Source organism: Haliotis rubra, unplaced genomic scaffold (genome assembly GCF_003918875.1).
Source record: "Haliotis rubra isolate DU_JTF1 unplaced genomic scaffold, ASM391887v1 Scf1315, whole genome shotgun sequence".
In the NCBI taxonomy this organism is placed as follows: Eukaryota; Metazoa; Mollusca; class Gastropoda; order Lepetellida; family Haliotidae; genus Haliotis; species Haliotis rubra.
This window is the reverse complement of record NW_025765243.1, coordinates 13,606-28,517: the sequence shown is the minus strand read 5'-3', so window position 1 is coordinate 28,517 and position 14,912 is coordinate 13,606. Positions and strand designations below refer to the sequence as shown.

At 39.5% G+C, this 14,912-nt stretch overlaps 1 protein-coding gene and 1 long non-coding RNA gene across 2 annotated transcripts in view; one reads left to right on the top strand and one right to left on the bottom strand.

Moving 5' to 3' along the window:
- The window catches only part of LOC124267492, a 20,305-nt gene extending 17,886 nt beyond the window's left edge, over positions 1 to 2,419 (bottom strand). Inside the window, exon 1 of the long non-coding RNA XR_006896046.1 lies at positions 2,407 to 2,419. This is a non-coding gene — a long non-coding RNA (uncharacterized LOC124267492). The remainder of the gene's footprint in view (positions 1 to 2,406) is intronic.
- Positions 1 to 14,912, top strand: part of LOC124267487 — an 18,206-nt gene extending 3,294 nt beyond the window's left edge. Inside the window, exons 2-5 of the mRNA XM_046702407.1 lie at positions 296 to 640; positions 12,552 to 12,655; positions 13,769 to 13,913; positions 14,492 to 14,912. Coding sequence (XP_046558363.1) covers positions 296 to 640; positions 12,552 to 12,655; positions 13,769 to 13,913; positions 14,492 to 14,523 — 626 coding nt within the window. The 3' untranslated portion in view covers positions 14,524 to 14,912. The remainder of the gene's footprint in view (positions 1 to 295; positions 641 to 12,551; positions 12,656 to 13,768; positions 13,914 to 14,491) is intronic.

Below are 14,912 nucleotides of genomic sequence, written 5' to 3'. Positions count from 1 at the left end.
CAATGATCGATAGGGCGGAAGCTGGTGTGTTTCAGGTGTTTTGTTAAGATGGAAACTATTTAGACAGTGTTTCACCTCAGAAATAGAAAAAGGAGTGTTCAATCCATTTCTTCATTGTTATTATTCTGCTTTTCCCCTGTGCACTTTCACACAAAACGACAATCACGTAACTTAGCACATTTTTGCGCCAAATAGATATTGCAGTCAATATTCAGGATAAAATATATTGATGAAAAAGAGGCAGAATTATCATCATCCCTACTCTTCATCGGGTATCTGCTCGTCATTGTTTCAGTGTACAGCTGGAGTGTTCCTGCCCCACTCAACATCAGTGTGTGTAGCAACAGCCTGAGTTACCCACTGACATTGGATTGGACTTACACTCCCTCAACTCCAGATCCATTGATTATAGAATGGTCAAAACAAGGAACAAACAGAATACTTGATAACATTGCAACAAATATTAGTGGTACATTCATACCAAGTGCTGCATACACTGGAAGAGTCACAAGAACAGGAAGTACAGCAGAGATTGCAATACAAGGTCCACTGACAGCTGCAGATGCAGGAATATATCAGGTTTCTGTGACAGACAGTGGTGGACACAATTTACCTGGTTTTGCAAATGTGATCTTTCCAGGTAAGTAAGTATTGAATTACAAACACTGTTTGGAGTGTATTCATCATTAGACTAGACTTGAAGTAGAAATGTAGGGTATACGTCCGTCTATTCTAATTATTCTGGCAACTATCTGGGATTACTAGGTGCAAGATTCCAAAGCACAATAGTTAAGATATTGTCGAACACCCTGTCATTGGGGTGGAAATTTTGCTTAATTATATACTGAAAGTGGTAGAAACACACTCTGTTTTCTCAGTCCTTGTTTTCGGGGATATGAACAGCAGGACTGGCATTTCGCCTGACTATATGGAAGATTCAATTATCCAACATGTTGAGGGTAAAGATTTTGTAAGTGAATTTTTCACAGAATTTGAGATGGTAAGATATTCATGTGACAAGACTGTGAACAGTTTTGGGCAAACATTACTGAATTTGTGCACAATACTGAATATACATATCGTAAACGGGAGATGTGGAAGTGATTCCGGCATTGGTGATTTTACCTTCTTAGGTCATCTAGGATGTAGTGTGATTGATTATATTCTTGCGTCCACGGATATGTTCCCTTTAATCGCCAACTTTCACATCGTGTCACGGTCTGAATCCCAGCATCTTCCCATACAGCTAGAGGTCAATATACCCGGTAGCTCTTTGCCGAACCCGACCTCTACCCATATAGATCAGTGCAGGTACATATGGAAGGAGTCGTGTAAACTCAACTTTCTTCATCATATGGAATCCTCGGAGACTTTAGCATTACTCGAACAAGTAGCCATGTGTTCATTGACTAATGTAGCAGAAGCAGTCTCGATATTCACGGACGCCATCCTTTCAGCTGCCTCCATGTTTAGACGACCAGAAAGTCACAAAAGCAGCACTTCACCATGGTACGATAGTGAATGCCTCTCTAAAAGCATGAACGATGTCAGTTTCTAAATGCTTTTAGAAAATCAAAGACAAATCTTTCTTGTTGAAATATAAGAAAACATGCAGTGAATACAAGTCCTTATGTCGAACAAAGAAAGAAGAATATATTCAACGTCAGAGAGATGATTTGGAGACCTCGACAACTGACTCGAAACGTTTTTGGGGTACAATAAAACGTTTATCAGGTCGTAAACTGCGCCCAAACCCCATAGATATTGGAGACTGGGTGGATTATTTCTCTACCCTCTGCGACAGTCCAGATAATTTAGAATGTATAAATGACGATATACATGATATAGAAGATCCCCCAGATTCTATAAGAGTAATCACTGAAGATATTCTGGATTCCCCCTTAACAAGATTGGAGATCATTCGCAGTCTCGAGGCGCTAAAGAACAACAAATCTCCAGGACTTGATGACATATTGAGTGAATATCTTAAACATTCCTCCCATGTAATCGTTCCATACCTCGAGATAATATTCTATAGTATGTACCAAAAGGGTAAATTCCCAGAGACCTGGTCTACAGGAATAATTATTCCTTTTCATAAGAAAGGTGACACTTCTATCCCTGACAACTACAGAGCAATAAGCCTCCTGAGTATCCTCAGCAAAGTCTTCACGTACATCCTGAATCAGCGGTTAGTGTGCTGGGCTGATGTGTTGAGTAAAATTTCTGAGTGTCAATCAGGTTTTCGAAAAGGTTATTCAGTGGTTGACAATTGTTTTGTTCTGAATTCTATTATCGAGCGTTATCGTTCCCGGAAAGGTGGTAAATTCTACGTAGCTTTTGTTGATTTCTCGAAAGCTTTCGATTCTGTTCAAAGACATTTTCTTTGGAAGTTATTATATAAACACGGTCTGAGTCGTAAAATGGGTAAAATGTTAGAGTCTATTTATAATAGTGTAAAATCTTGTGTTCGCTCAAATAGTAGTTTATCTCGTGTATTTGATTGCCCAATGGGAGTCAGACAAGGGTGTATGCTCAGCCCCTTTTTGTTTCAGTTTTATATAAATGAACTAGTTAATGTAATTGAAACTGAATGTCGGTTTGGTGTCCAGCTACATCCAGATGTTACTCATATTTTCCTTCTTTTATTTGCGGATGACCTTATTTTGTTCGGGAACAGCGTGAGAAGTCTGCAGTTTAAACTAAATGTTCTTAATAGGTACTGTTCAGAATGGAAATTGTCAGTCAACATGCATAAAACTAAAATTGTTGTTTTTAAGAAAGGAGGTGGTTTATCTCGGTATGAAAAATGGTTTTATAATGGTAGTGTTGTTGAAGTTGTTTCAGGATATTGTTATCTCGGATTGTATTTTAGTAATAGGTTACAGTGGTCAAAAGCGTTTGACAATATTTCTATTCAAGCCAGAAAAATGTTGTCATTACTTCTTAGTAGTATACATTGTTTGAAACCACACTCGCCTCATCTGTACTTCAAATTATTCGATACAAAGATAACACCAATTCTCCTCTATGGGGCTGAAATTTGGGGGCTTAATAATATTGAAGAACTAGAAAAAGTACATTTATATGCCTGCAAACGTTTTCTAAACGTTAAGTTATCAACGTCCAATAATGGAGTATTAGCCGAGTGTGGTAGATATCCTGTCCAACTATCTGCTGTTTTAAAATGTATTAAATATTGGTTAAATCTTATTAACATGCCTGGATGCCGTTTGCCTCGAAAATGTTACAATATGATGCGTATGTATGAAGAGCAAGGCTATGAGAACTGGGTTACCAAGGTTAGAAATATCATATTTAAATTAGGTTTTGGTGATGTTTGGGTATCACACACTTACGGAAATAAAAACGTTTTTGTTAAAATGTTTTTTCAACGACTGAAAGATAATTTTCGGCAAGTTTGCCATAGTGATTTATCTGAGAGCCCCAAAATGTTTACGTATTGTAATTTTAAATTAACGATTTCTTGTGAAACATACTTAACTCATATTACTGTATCCAAATATAGATCTTGTTTATCACGATTTAGGTTAAGTTCCCATAGTTTAAAAATTGAAAGAGGACGTTACTATAACATCTCCCGGGAACAAAGAACATGCAAAATGTGTAACTTAAACGTAATTGAAAATGAATATCACTTCTTACTTATCTGTCCAGCCTACATTGAATTAAGACGTAAATATCTTTTGTCGCAATTCTATGTTTTCCCCAGTATACTAAAATTCAACTCGTTGTTATCATCCAAAAATAACGACATTTCCTTGAATACTGCTAAATATCTGTTTTATGCATTCGAAAAAAGGAAATCAATCGTGTCATATTAAGATTGTATATATTATACATGCTTTCATTGTTAACATTTTATTTCAAGTCTGCACCGATGAGGTGTTTTTGTACTCATAGGCCCGTGGCCTCATAGTATCAGAAATAAAGATTTGAAGTATTTGAAGTATTGGATGCCCTTCCTTGGCACAAACAGCATATTTTAAACGACATGATGGCATGGCTCGTTTGTTTTACTACCGTCTGTGCCTGTCTGTGACTTTGACTGTGAGGTCTATTCATGAGAAAACGATGGTTTCAAACCTTTTTGGAATAGGCCCACAACAGCCTCAGAAGAAGTCCTGCCAACAAACCTGATCTTGTTCTTTTTGATAAGGGCAATGGATTCATTTATATCATTGGATTTTCCTGTCCATTTTGACAGCAATGTGATAGGCAAGATTCAGGAAAAGCATGATCAATATGCGGACCTCGCCTTTGAAATATCTAGCTTGCATCCAATTACACTGGTTACGTCAGGTTCCCCATTGTTCTCGATGCCCTTGGTTTGGAACCTCCTGATCTCTTGGCGATGATCAGGAGAGTACCCGGGTTCTCCACCGGGAGCACAGCCCTTCTAACACTCTGGGTAATGCAGAAGTCTGCAGTGTCGGGGAGTCTACATATTCTGCGGAAAGGATTTTGAGAGGGATCGACTAGGCAGCGACCCTTTCGCTGCCTGGGCTACGTGTGGGGTCCTTGGCCCCGTTTCACAAAGCTCTCGTAAGCCTAAGATCTCGTAACTTTCCTCGGAGCATTCGTACCTCCTATACTGTAACATAGGAGGTACGACGCTACGAGAAAAGTTACGAGAACTTAGGCTTACGAGAGCTTCGTGAAACGGGGCCCTGAGCTGATGATGAGCCTTACCAGTCTGACTGTGTCAGGGTCACCTGAAACCTCTCTGCTGCATTTTAATCTTAATCTGTAAAACATAATTAACAACTATTGTCTGATGTTTCCCCATACGGTAACATGTTTTGAAAATAAAATCATTGGGTTTAAGAGTTAGCTTTTCCCCACTATTTACTTATGCAGAGAGGCAACCATGAAGGGCCACCTCCTCGTGGTGGGTGCTGGGTAACGTTAGGCGCCCTTCGACCCCCCGTTGTGGACCCGGGGGGATATTTGGTCCACCAACCCGTTTGCCGTGGGTTGCGCCCCTGTGTCGGTGGAGGACGGGATTCTGGTGGTTGAGGGCATTGGTTCCAGGAACAGTGTTCCTTTGCCCAACACACCACTTCGGCCCTTACTTCACCTAGACGGGTGGTTGAATTGGCCCGGTTCAACCAATCGGCTGGTCATGTCGAGCCCTGTGCATTCTTTGTATTTGCACAAAATTCTATTTTGAACTGTATTACTTGACTTTAGGTCTCGGCTCTTTCTGTCTATACATTACTTGATTTTGACATATGACCTATTTCATTTGCCTAGAGTCTTATGCCCAGAAGGCGGTGGCTCATGGGCCAATCTGGTGGGATTTATCTTTTCTAGATATTTTCTGCTTGAGTATACCCTCCTAGTATCCTTGGTGCCGTCTGCTGGAGACCCACAGACATAAGGCATCGTCCTTGTTGACACTCCATGGTGGGTCGGGAGCTAGGAGGGTGAATCATATATATATCTACCATGGCACCCCCACTTAAAAAACGATCACACGAATCTGAAGATTCGTTTTCTTCTGAGGATGAGACTCCTGCAGTCCTCACAAACCCGGATAACTGGCCTCGTCAGCACCGGATGGTGGAGCTCTTAAGCCGAATCCTTTCGCTGTAGCAAACGGTATCGAGGGTTTAGCAGGTGATGTCAAGGAAATTAAAAAACTAAGATCTGGTTCACTGCTCATCGAGTGCCGGAAACTGATCCAATCTCAGATTCTGCAATCATCTAAATTTTTGGCGAATGTTCCTGTGGAGGTGTCCCCTCTCAGGACATTGAATAACAGCAAAGGTATCGTCCGTGATGTTGAACGTTGTCTTGCAGACATGAATGAACATGAGATTGTGACAGAATTGCATGCTCAAGGCGTCACTGATGTCAAACGCTTCACTGCAAGAAAGAACAACGAGACCTTCAAAAAAAACACCTATTTGTTCACGTTTTGTCTGCCTAAACACCCACACTCACTAAAAGCGGGATACTGCAATTTGAAGGTCGACACAAAGGTCGAAGGTCAAAGTCTTGCCACAATCCGGCTGCATGTCACAGATGTGCCGGAAAGTGTGAAGACGGTAATCTTGGTGACAAAAAATCCTGCTTGTGTCAACTGTTCTGGCAACCATCCATCTTCTTCCAAGGATTGTCCTACTTGGAAGCTTCAATCCAAAATTTCACAACTTAAGCATCAGCAGAACATAACGTTTTCAGAGGCGAAGAAAATTGTTCTTTCACAAGAACAATCAGGTCCAACTTATTCAAACGCACTTACTGCATCTCCTCAGACATCCAAGCCAAAACATATTCCTTGTAATTCTGTAGGTTGCCAGACAGACTACAGATGGGCAAGGACGTCTGCTCCAACCTTGCTGTCTGCTGAAGTCCAGTCACGGCCTTCACAAGTGACCTGCAGTTCACAAACCTCAGACTCATCCAAAAGTATACTTCAATCGACGACATCACTTGAGATAGATACATCTCAGAAACAGTCAACTAACCCTGAACCAACTGTTAAACCAGCTGCAAAACACAAGTCAAAACAGAACCGTGAAACTTTCAAACAGAATCAAAGTGAAAGAGCCCCAAAATGGGCGCATAACCATGACCAGATTTTTAATAAAATTTGGATCCCTTGATGACATGGATGTGTCCGAGCAAAGCCATGGTAGGACTCATCGCTTGTCGCCATCTAGGAAGGTGAGGGGTAGATCTCCTGTTTATCCTCCGAAGAAATAATGTCCTCACCTATCATACAATGGAATTGTAGAGGACTTCGGAATAAGTTAAATGATTTACAATTATTAATCCAGGATGTTAGACCGTCAGCTCTCTCCATACAAGAAACATATCTGAAACAAACTGATAATTTTGAGTTACGTCAGTTCAATGCCTATCACTGTTTTTCTCCCTCGGGAGACAGAGCTATTGGTGGATCATCAATCCTGGTAAGGCAGAGTGTTGTTCATAGCCCAGTTATGCTCACAACCAATCTCCAGGCCGTTGCAGTGCGACCTACGTTGCACGCTGCATTCACTTTGTGCTCTTTATACCTTCCGCCTTCATCAACTGTTCAACTAACCGATCTGCAAGCTCTTTATGATCAACTACCTAAACCTTGTATAATCATGGGTGATTTAAATGGCCACAACCCACTATGGGGTGGCACTAATACACACACCAAAGGTAAATTACTGGAGGATTTTATTTCAAACAACGATTTACGCATTTATAATGACGGTTCAAATACGTATCTTCATCCTGGCACAGGAACATATACAGCTCTTGATTTGTCAGTTACTGACTCCAACCTATTGTGTGAATTTGAATGGTCAGTCCACGACGACCTCTGTGGAAGTGACCATTTCCCAACATTGCTAAAACCTGTGAATCCATCTGACGTTCCTCCATCATCAAGATGGAATTTTAAAAAGGCTAACTGGCCTTTATTTGAAACTCTCTGTCGTGACAAACTTAGGCCTGAACTTTTTAATGATATTCCTGATGCCATAAAATGTTTTTCAGATGAACTAAATAATATAGCTGACGAGTGTATTCCAAAGTCCTCTGCAATTCCACATGTACGAAAACCATGGTTTACCAATGATTGCAAACAGGCTAGGAAGGCACGGAAGAAAGCCGAGCACTATTTCCGTCGCCATCCTATGGTGCACAATTTGGACAAATATAAAATTTTAAACGCCAAAGCACGACGTACTTTCAAGCAAAGTAAACGCCCATCTTGGCGAAACTATATATCAAAAATTAATTCTCGCACACCTATATCCAAGGTGTGGAATATGATCCAGAAAATCAAGGGTAAGGGCTCTAAGTCTAGCATTCACCATCTCAAAGATGGGAACGAATTACTTACTAATAAATCTGATATTGCTAATAATCTTGGTGAGACGTTGGCAAAACATTCTTCCTCATCTAATTATGTACCTGAATTCCAAAAATATCAAAAACAGCAAGAAAAGAAATCTCTTAATTTCAATTCAGATAATGGGGAAGACTACAATGAAACCTTTTCGATACATGAGCTACATACTGCTCTTGATCAGGCTCATGATACTGCTTCAGGGGCTGATAACATACATTATCAACTCCTGAAGCACTTACCTGAATCATGTTTAGAGACGCTCTTACACATTTTTGAGGACATTTGGACATCTGGAAATTTTCCTTCGTCGTGGCGGGATGCTATTATTGTTCCCATCCAATTATAGACCAATTTAACTAACGAGCTGCGTTTGCAAGACCATGGAACGCATGATAAATAATCGACTTGTTTGGTACCTGGAAACCAATAACTTAATAACAGATATACAATGTGGTTTCCGCAAAAAACAGAAGTACTATCGATCATTTAGTGCGTTTAGAATCTTTTGTTAAGAAGGCCGTAATTAATAAACAAACAAAAAAGCATACGACACGACATGGAAACATGGGATTTTAAAAGATTTACATGACTTTGGATTGCCTCAATTTATATCCAACTTTTTAAATGACAGGCAATTTCAAGTCCGAGTGGGTTCAACACTGTCTGACCATTACAATCAGGATCAGGGTGTCCCGCAAGGCAGTATTTTGTCTGTCACATTGTTTAGTATCAAGATAAACAGTTTATCAAAGGTTTTAGACGATTCAATTGATGGATCACTTTTTGTGGATGATTTTAATATTTCTTGTCGTTGTAAAAATATGCATACTATTGAACGGCAATTGCAGTTGTGTTTAAATAAAATAAATAAATGGTGTCTTGAAAACGGCTTTAAATTTTCCACGTCCAAAACTAATTGTCTACACTTTTGTAGAACATATAAGCCGCATAAAGATCCAGAACTATCTTTAAATGGTACTCCCATCAAAGTTGTTAAGGAGGCCAAATTCTTGGGTCTAATTTTCGACTCCCATTTAACTCATTAAATCACTTAAAGCCAAATGCCTGAAGGCACTCGACTTGTTGAAAGTTGTTTCCAACTCAAAGTGGGGAGGGGATCAAGCTACCCTCCTCCACCTATATCGATCATTGGTCCGCTCGAAACTTGATTATGGCTCCATTGTATATGGTGGAGCCTGTAAAAGCAACCTAAAACTACTTGATTCTGTCCACCACCAAGGCCTAAGACTTTGTCTTGGCTCCTTTAGAACCTCTCCTATTGATAGTCTATATGTTGAAGCAGATGAGCCTTCTCTTCCACAACGTCGTATAAAATTATCATACAATACATTACTAAACTATATTCTAGCGAGTCTAACCCTGCATTTAACTGTGTTTTCAATCCCCTCTATGAGGATTTATACAACAAAAAACCTTCTCTTGTTCCGCCTCTTGGGCACAGAATTAAGCCCTTCATTTCTGCTGCCGGCATTGAGCTGGAAAATATAGCTCCTTCCCGTCTTCTTTCTTCTCCTCCTTGGCAGTTGGTTAGGCCCCAAGTTGACCTAACTTTGACCACATTTAAAAAATCAGAAATTGATGAATTACAGTATAAACAAGAATTTAGTCAGTTAAGAAATAAATATACTACATATAAATCCTTATTTACAGATGGATCCAAGGATGGTGGCGCTGTAGCTTGTGCCACTGTCATTGGGTCCAGAACAATATAATCTCGATTGCCTGATAACAGCTCTATTTTCACGGCGGAAGCTAACGCCATATTAACAGCTTTAAAATACATTTACTCACACCGTAAATATAAACAATATATAATCTTTTCTGACTCTCTTTCTTGCCTTCAGGCGATTAGAAATCCTTCGTGCAAACATCCACTTTTATTAGAAATTCTTGCATTGTACAATGAACTTGCTACTGGCCAATGCGACATCGTCTTTCGTTGGTTACGCAGCCACGTTGGCATTTCTGGGAACACACTGGCTGATATTGCTGCTAAGGCAGCACTCAACAAATCTGTGACCCCACTTCTTATCCCATACTCTGATTATAAAGCCAGCATTAGAACATACATCCGCGATCTAATGCAGAAGAAGTGGGACACCCAAGTAGGTATTAATAAATTACATGCAATAAAACCCTACATTGGTTACACCTTCTTGGGTTGTCAGTCCAGATTTGAAGAGGTCATTATGTGGCGATGTCGCATTGGCCATACCAGATATACCAATGAATATTTGCTTAAAGGCGAAGATCCTCCGTTTTGCATCCCTTGTGATGAAAAAATCACAGTCAAGCATGTCTCGCTTGACTGCATCGAATATTCCATCACAAAGTAAACACTATGAAGGATCTTTTTAATAATGTTAGTTCTCATTTAATTATTGCATTTTTAAAAGAATTAGATTTGTTAAGTGATTTGTAAATAGATAAATATTTTATTATTGGTAATTTAAATTAGTAACTCAGATTGTTAGCGGCTGTACCCTCAAAGGGGGTTGAAGTAGCGTAAAATTATTGTCCTCTTGAGGGGGTACGTAAGTCCCAAAACTTTCAAAGTAAAGTATAAATTATCACATTTTAAACGTAGTACATGTATTTTTGTTATTTTAACTGTTGGCTAAATTTTCCTATACTCGCCAGCGTTTGAAGGGATGGTGTAAATCCAGCTAGGATCCATGCAGGTAGCAAAAGTAATGTAAGTCCCCATGGCTCCTAGTATGGTGATCTACCTTCAGTTGGTGGCGATCTATAGCCCATTTTTATATTGTGTTGTCCCCTATAGTTAAAATGTTTTAGATTCAATTACTAGTTTTTCATATATATCTGTGATACTCTAGTTGCTTTACTGTCCTTTGTCGGCAGGTTTTATGATCTTTATATATATATTATTTCAATGTCAAGTGTTCTCGTCATGATATGGCTGAAATATTGCCAATGTGACGTTAAATAATACCTTACTCACTCACTCACTTATGCAGAGAAAACATTAAACTGATCGCATTAACTTTGGTTACATGTGTACTATTTTCAGCAACGAAAGTGGGCTAAGACAACACAATAGAACATACATCACATAGTACCTAAAACGAAAATCTTAAATTCGTGCTCAAATTACATGTATTAATTTATCTAAGTAGTTAGCAATGTGTTAGGAGGATGGAAGGTAGTAGTACAAATAACACTAATACCTAAGCTCACAATTGAGCATGATATGTTCATTAGCACAGCTATAATATCTCGCGTTGAATCTGCCCACATGATACAACTGGGTGGGAGGGCGTTGATATAATGGAGCATGGCAAAAGGCTATCACGTTGTTGTAAAGCTGCCATGCACTCTATGTAGAAAGGAACGTTACTCCCACAACTGTTTTACAAGTACTAAAACTCTAGCATGACATAATGGAAAGAAACGTCAATTTAAATAATTATCATGAATACTTCACTTTAACACTTGATTGCTTTATATCGTGCTTCTGATCCACAGGTTTAGTCAAATATGAAAATAGCAAAATCCATCGTTTTGTGCTGTCCTTGTTCTCAGCGGTATTCCCAAGCACTATCCGTAGGAGTTATCTCCCCTGACGTAAGTGTTTCCTGTGGCAGACATGAAGGCATTGTGTTTCCTTGTTCTCTGATCAAATTTGTAAAGTTTCCTGTTTTGGCTTGTCCTATATGACATTAATAGGGGTAAGTCAAAGGGCATGAGCTATATCTCGACCTTCCCTTCAGGTTTTGAATAATATTCAAAATATATGTGTCCACAAGATAGCTATGGCGATTGCTTGGAATGTGTTGTTACGCCATGTTCCCTGGGATCTCGATGTGACCTCTGCCAACATCTTTTGTGGACAGCTTTTGAGACGTATGCGCTGGTAATGAAAAAAGGCCACGCGAAGAAATTAGAAGACAAGGCGATTCCATGATCACAACAGAGCTGTGTATCTACACATGATGATTCATCCATACTCCAGACCGTTCAGGATATCAGGGGTTGTGTGGCTATCCACAATTATAATAGCTCCGGTACTGGCGTATCTTCATCTACAACGCTTGAGAATTCATGGTTATCTGGACTATTTCCTGTCTCGAAATACCAACGTACACAGCTCTTTAGACGACTCACTGTGTCTGCCTTCAGAACATCCTCGGTGGCCTACGCTTCTCAGACAACTGCGTCATACACTCAAATCATGATGCCGTTGCCAGTTGTCATCTCCTGTAGCATTACGAATTTCACGACTGCATGCCTTGGATATACAACCGGTTGTATATTTGAAAGATCTATCCAGAGTTACAGTAAGAACGTTATCTTTGACTCGAATCAAAAGTCACACACTCAGATTTGTAGAGGACATGGTGTATCGAACAGATCATGTCAACTTGCGAGTCGGCATCATCAAAAACACACACGCCTTTAAACTGAGGGATAAGACCCAATAATCATTATCATTATTGGTAATATTTCAATATTATGTTCTCGTATTATACTTGCACCAGATGTCAAGAGCATTTGGAGCAAGACAGTGTTTATACTTTGTTTTGCTCTAATCAGAAAGCAAAGCTGTTTGGATTGCTTAAATCAAGTATGAGCTTTATTATCCCCAAACCATTCCTGGTTCTCTGTTTTACTATTGTCTATTCTACTGCAGTTGTAAATGAACCTATCAAGGGATCCTGTGTGGAGACTGCCCCTGATAGCTACACTGTGACCTGCTCAGGAGATGTGTCACCGCCTGTCACACTGCAGTTAAAGGCAAGCTTAACGACCAAAATAATCAACTTGACCATTATTATATGTTCCATATTTAATGATTATTTTCACAACAGGCATCATAAATGCGATCTAAGGTCATTATTGCTCCCTTAGTTTTCTCAAAATGTAATGATTCAGGCATGTGTTTTTCAGTTATCAGTTTTACGTCCACTGCTTGTCTTGTAAACGGACTTATGTTTTCTTGTCTCTTCTCATTCATCTCCGATATTATCTCTTTCTTCTGATGCAGAAGTGAGATGGTCTTGTTTGTTATAAAATGCTTCTACTGTGTTTGGTATAGAATGGTCTGCTGAAGTTCCAGGACACAAAACATATCCACATTACAGTGTTTGGTACTCGCACATCTTTCTCTCTTTCAGTGACTCCATCAGATAATGGGAACAAAATTCGTCTATGCAAATTTTGATGCCGAACATAAAGACCGTTCAATATTTATTCACCAAACGAGGCACCCGTATATGTCTGGTGATGAACTGGTGCCTTTTGGTACTTTTAGATTTGTGAATAAATTATTCCTTGCGTTTCCATGGCAACAAGTTTGACTTCCACTGAAATTGTTGTTGGTGCTCTCTTCCGGTACATAACTTTAAAACCGTTCAATGTTTGTTATTTCAACAAATTTGATAGTTTTGGATTTCTGAACAAAATATTTTTTTTGCGCATTTCCATGGAAACAATATACTTTTACGTTGACTGAAATTGGTGGCAGTCCTCCATTCCGTAGCAGAACTTAAAAAGCTTTCAGTACTCTCCTATCACTTTGTAGGTAATCATGGATCATGAAACATTATGTAGTGAGTGAGTTAATATTTAACGTCACATCGGCAATATATCAGCCATATCGTGAGAAACATTATGTTAATGATGAACGTTGTCAATAGTAAAACCTAGTCCAGAAAAGAAAAGTACCCTAATCTGATAATCCAATATAGGTATTAAAAGTGCAGATATATTGAAGTCACAAAAGTGGAGTATATTTAGGAAATGCATCATACTATTCCTCTTGCATCTATCAACTAAGCTTCTGATGTACCTGGCAGCACTGTCATTAATACATATTCTTACATTACGCTTGCATGTCCTATTTTACAGAAGGGAAGTGATTTCGTTGACTCAGCTTCTTCCGATAGTGAGTTGAGCCAGACAGTGAGCAGTGCTGGCACCTACCAGTGTTCTGTGACTGGACAGGGATCAGAGTGTGTGACACCAAACTCCGAGGAAGTAATCTGTACCTCTGGTAAGATGTTGTTGTGTATGTCTCATCCTACAAATTTGAGATTACCTATGTTCTACAGGTTTTAGCAAATCTACTAGCTGACAGTATTCTCAAAGTCTTCTCACAACTGAATAAATGATTTGGATGGGGAGGGTCGTGTGTGTAGGTGGGGTTGATCATTTCCACTAGGGTAATATGTTCATAGCAATGAAATATTCTTTTGTTTTGTTTTTATTCAATTTCAAAAGTAATAAACATATAATCTCATTAAGAAAGTACAGTATTTGTGTACCGAGTCACTGTGACAGATAGTAAAGGTTTACAAGTAACTGCTCAAGTTACCATAAACGTTTTGAGTTGAACCTGGTAGTAAATTACAGCTGATCAGGAAAAAGGAACATAAGTGTTGCTGACCACGGCATTATCGTTAGAATGTTTGATATGACTGACTGACTGACTGACTGTGTTTAGTTTTACGCCGCTTTTAGCAATATTCCAGCAATATCACGGCGGGGGACACCAGAAATGGGCTTCACACATGTGCCCACGTGGGGCACCCCTGCACCATCAGTAAACTCCCTCCAAACATTCTGTTGCAGCGCCAACCACGAGGATGACCTCAACTCTCTGAACCGACTGAAGACTGACTGAGTTTAGTTTTACGCCGCTTTTAGCAATATTCCAGCAATATCACGGCGGGGGACACCAGAAATGGGCTTAACACATTGTGCCCATGTGGGGCTCGAGTGTCGAGCTTGTCATCTGATACACCGGAGACATATTTCTGACAGGAGCTTATCATCTGACACACCGGAGACATATTTCTGACAGGAGCTCATCATCTCATACACCGGAGACATATTTCTGACAGGAGCTTATCAGCTGATACACCGGAGAGATATTTCCGACAGGCGCTTATCATCTGATACACCGGAAAAATATTTCTGAGAAAAGCTTATCATTTGACACGCCAGAATGCTTGCATTATAGATTAAAGTAATATTGCTTTACGCCTCATCA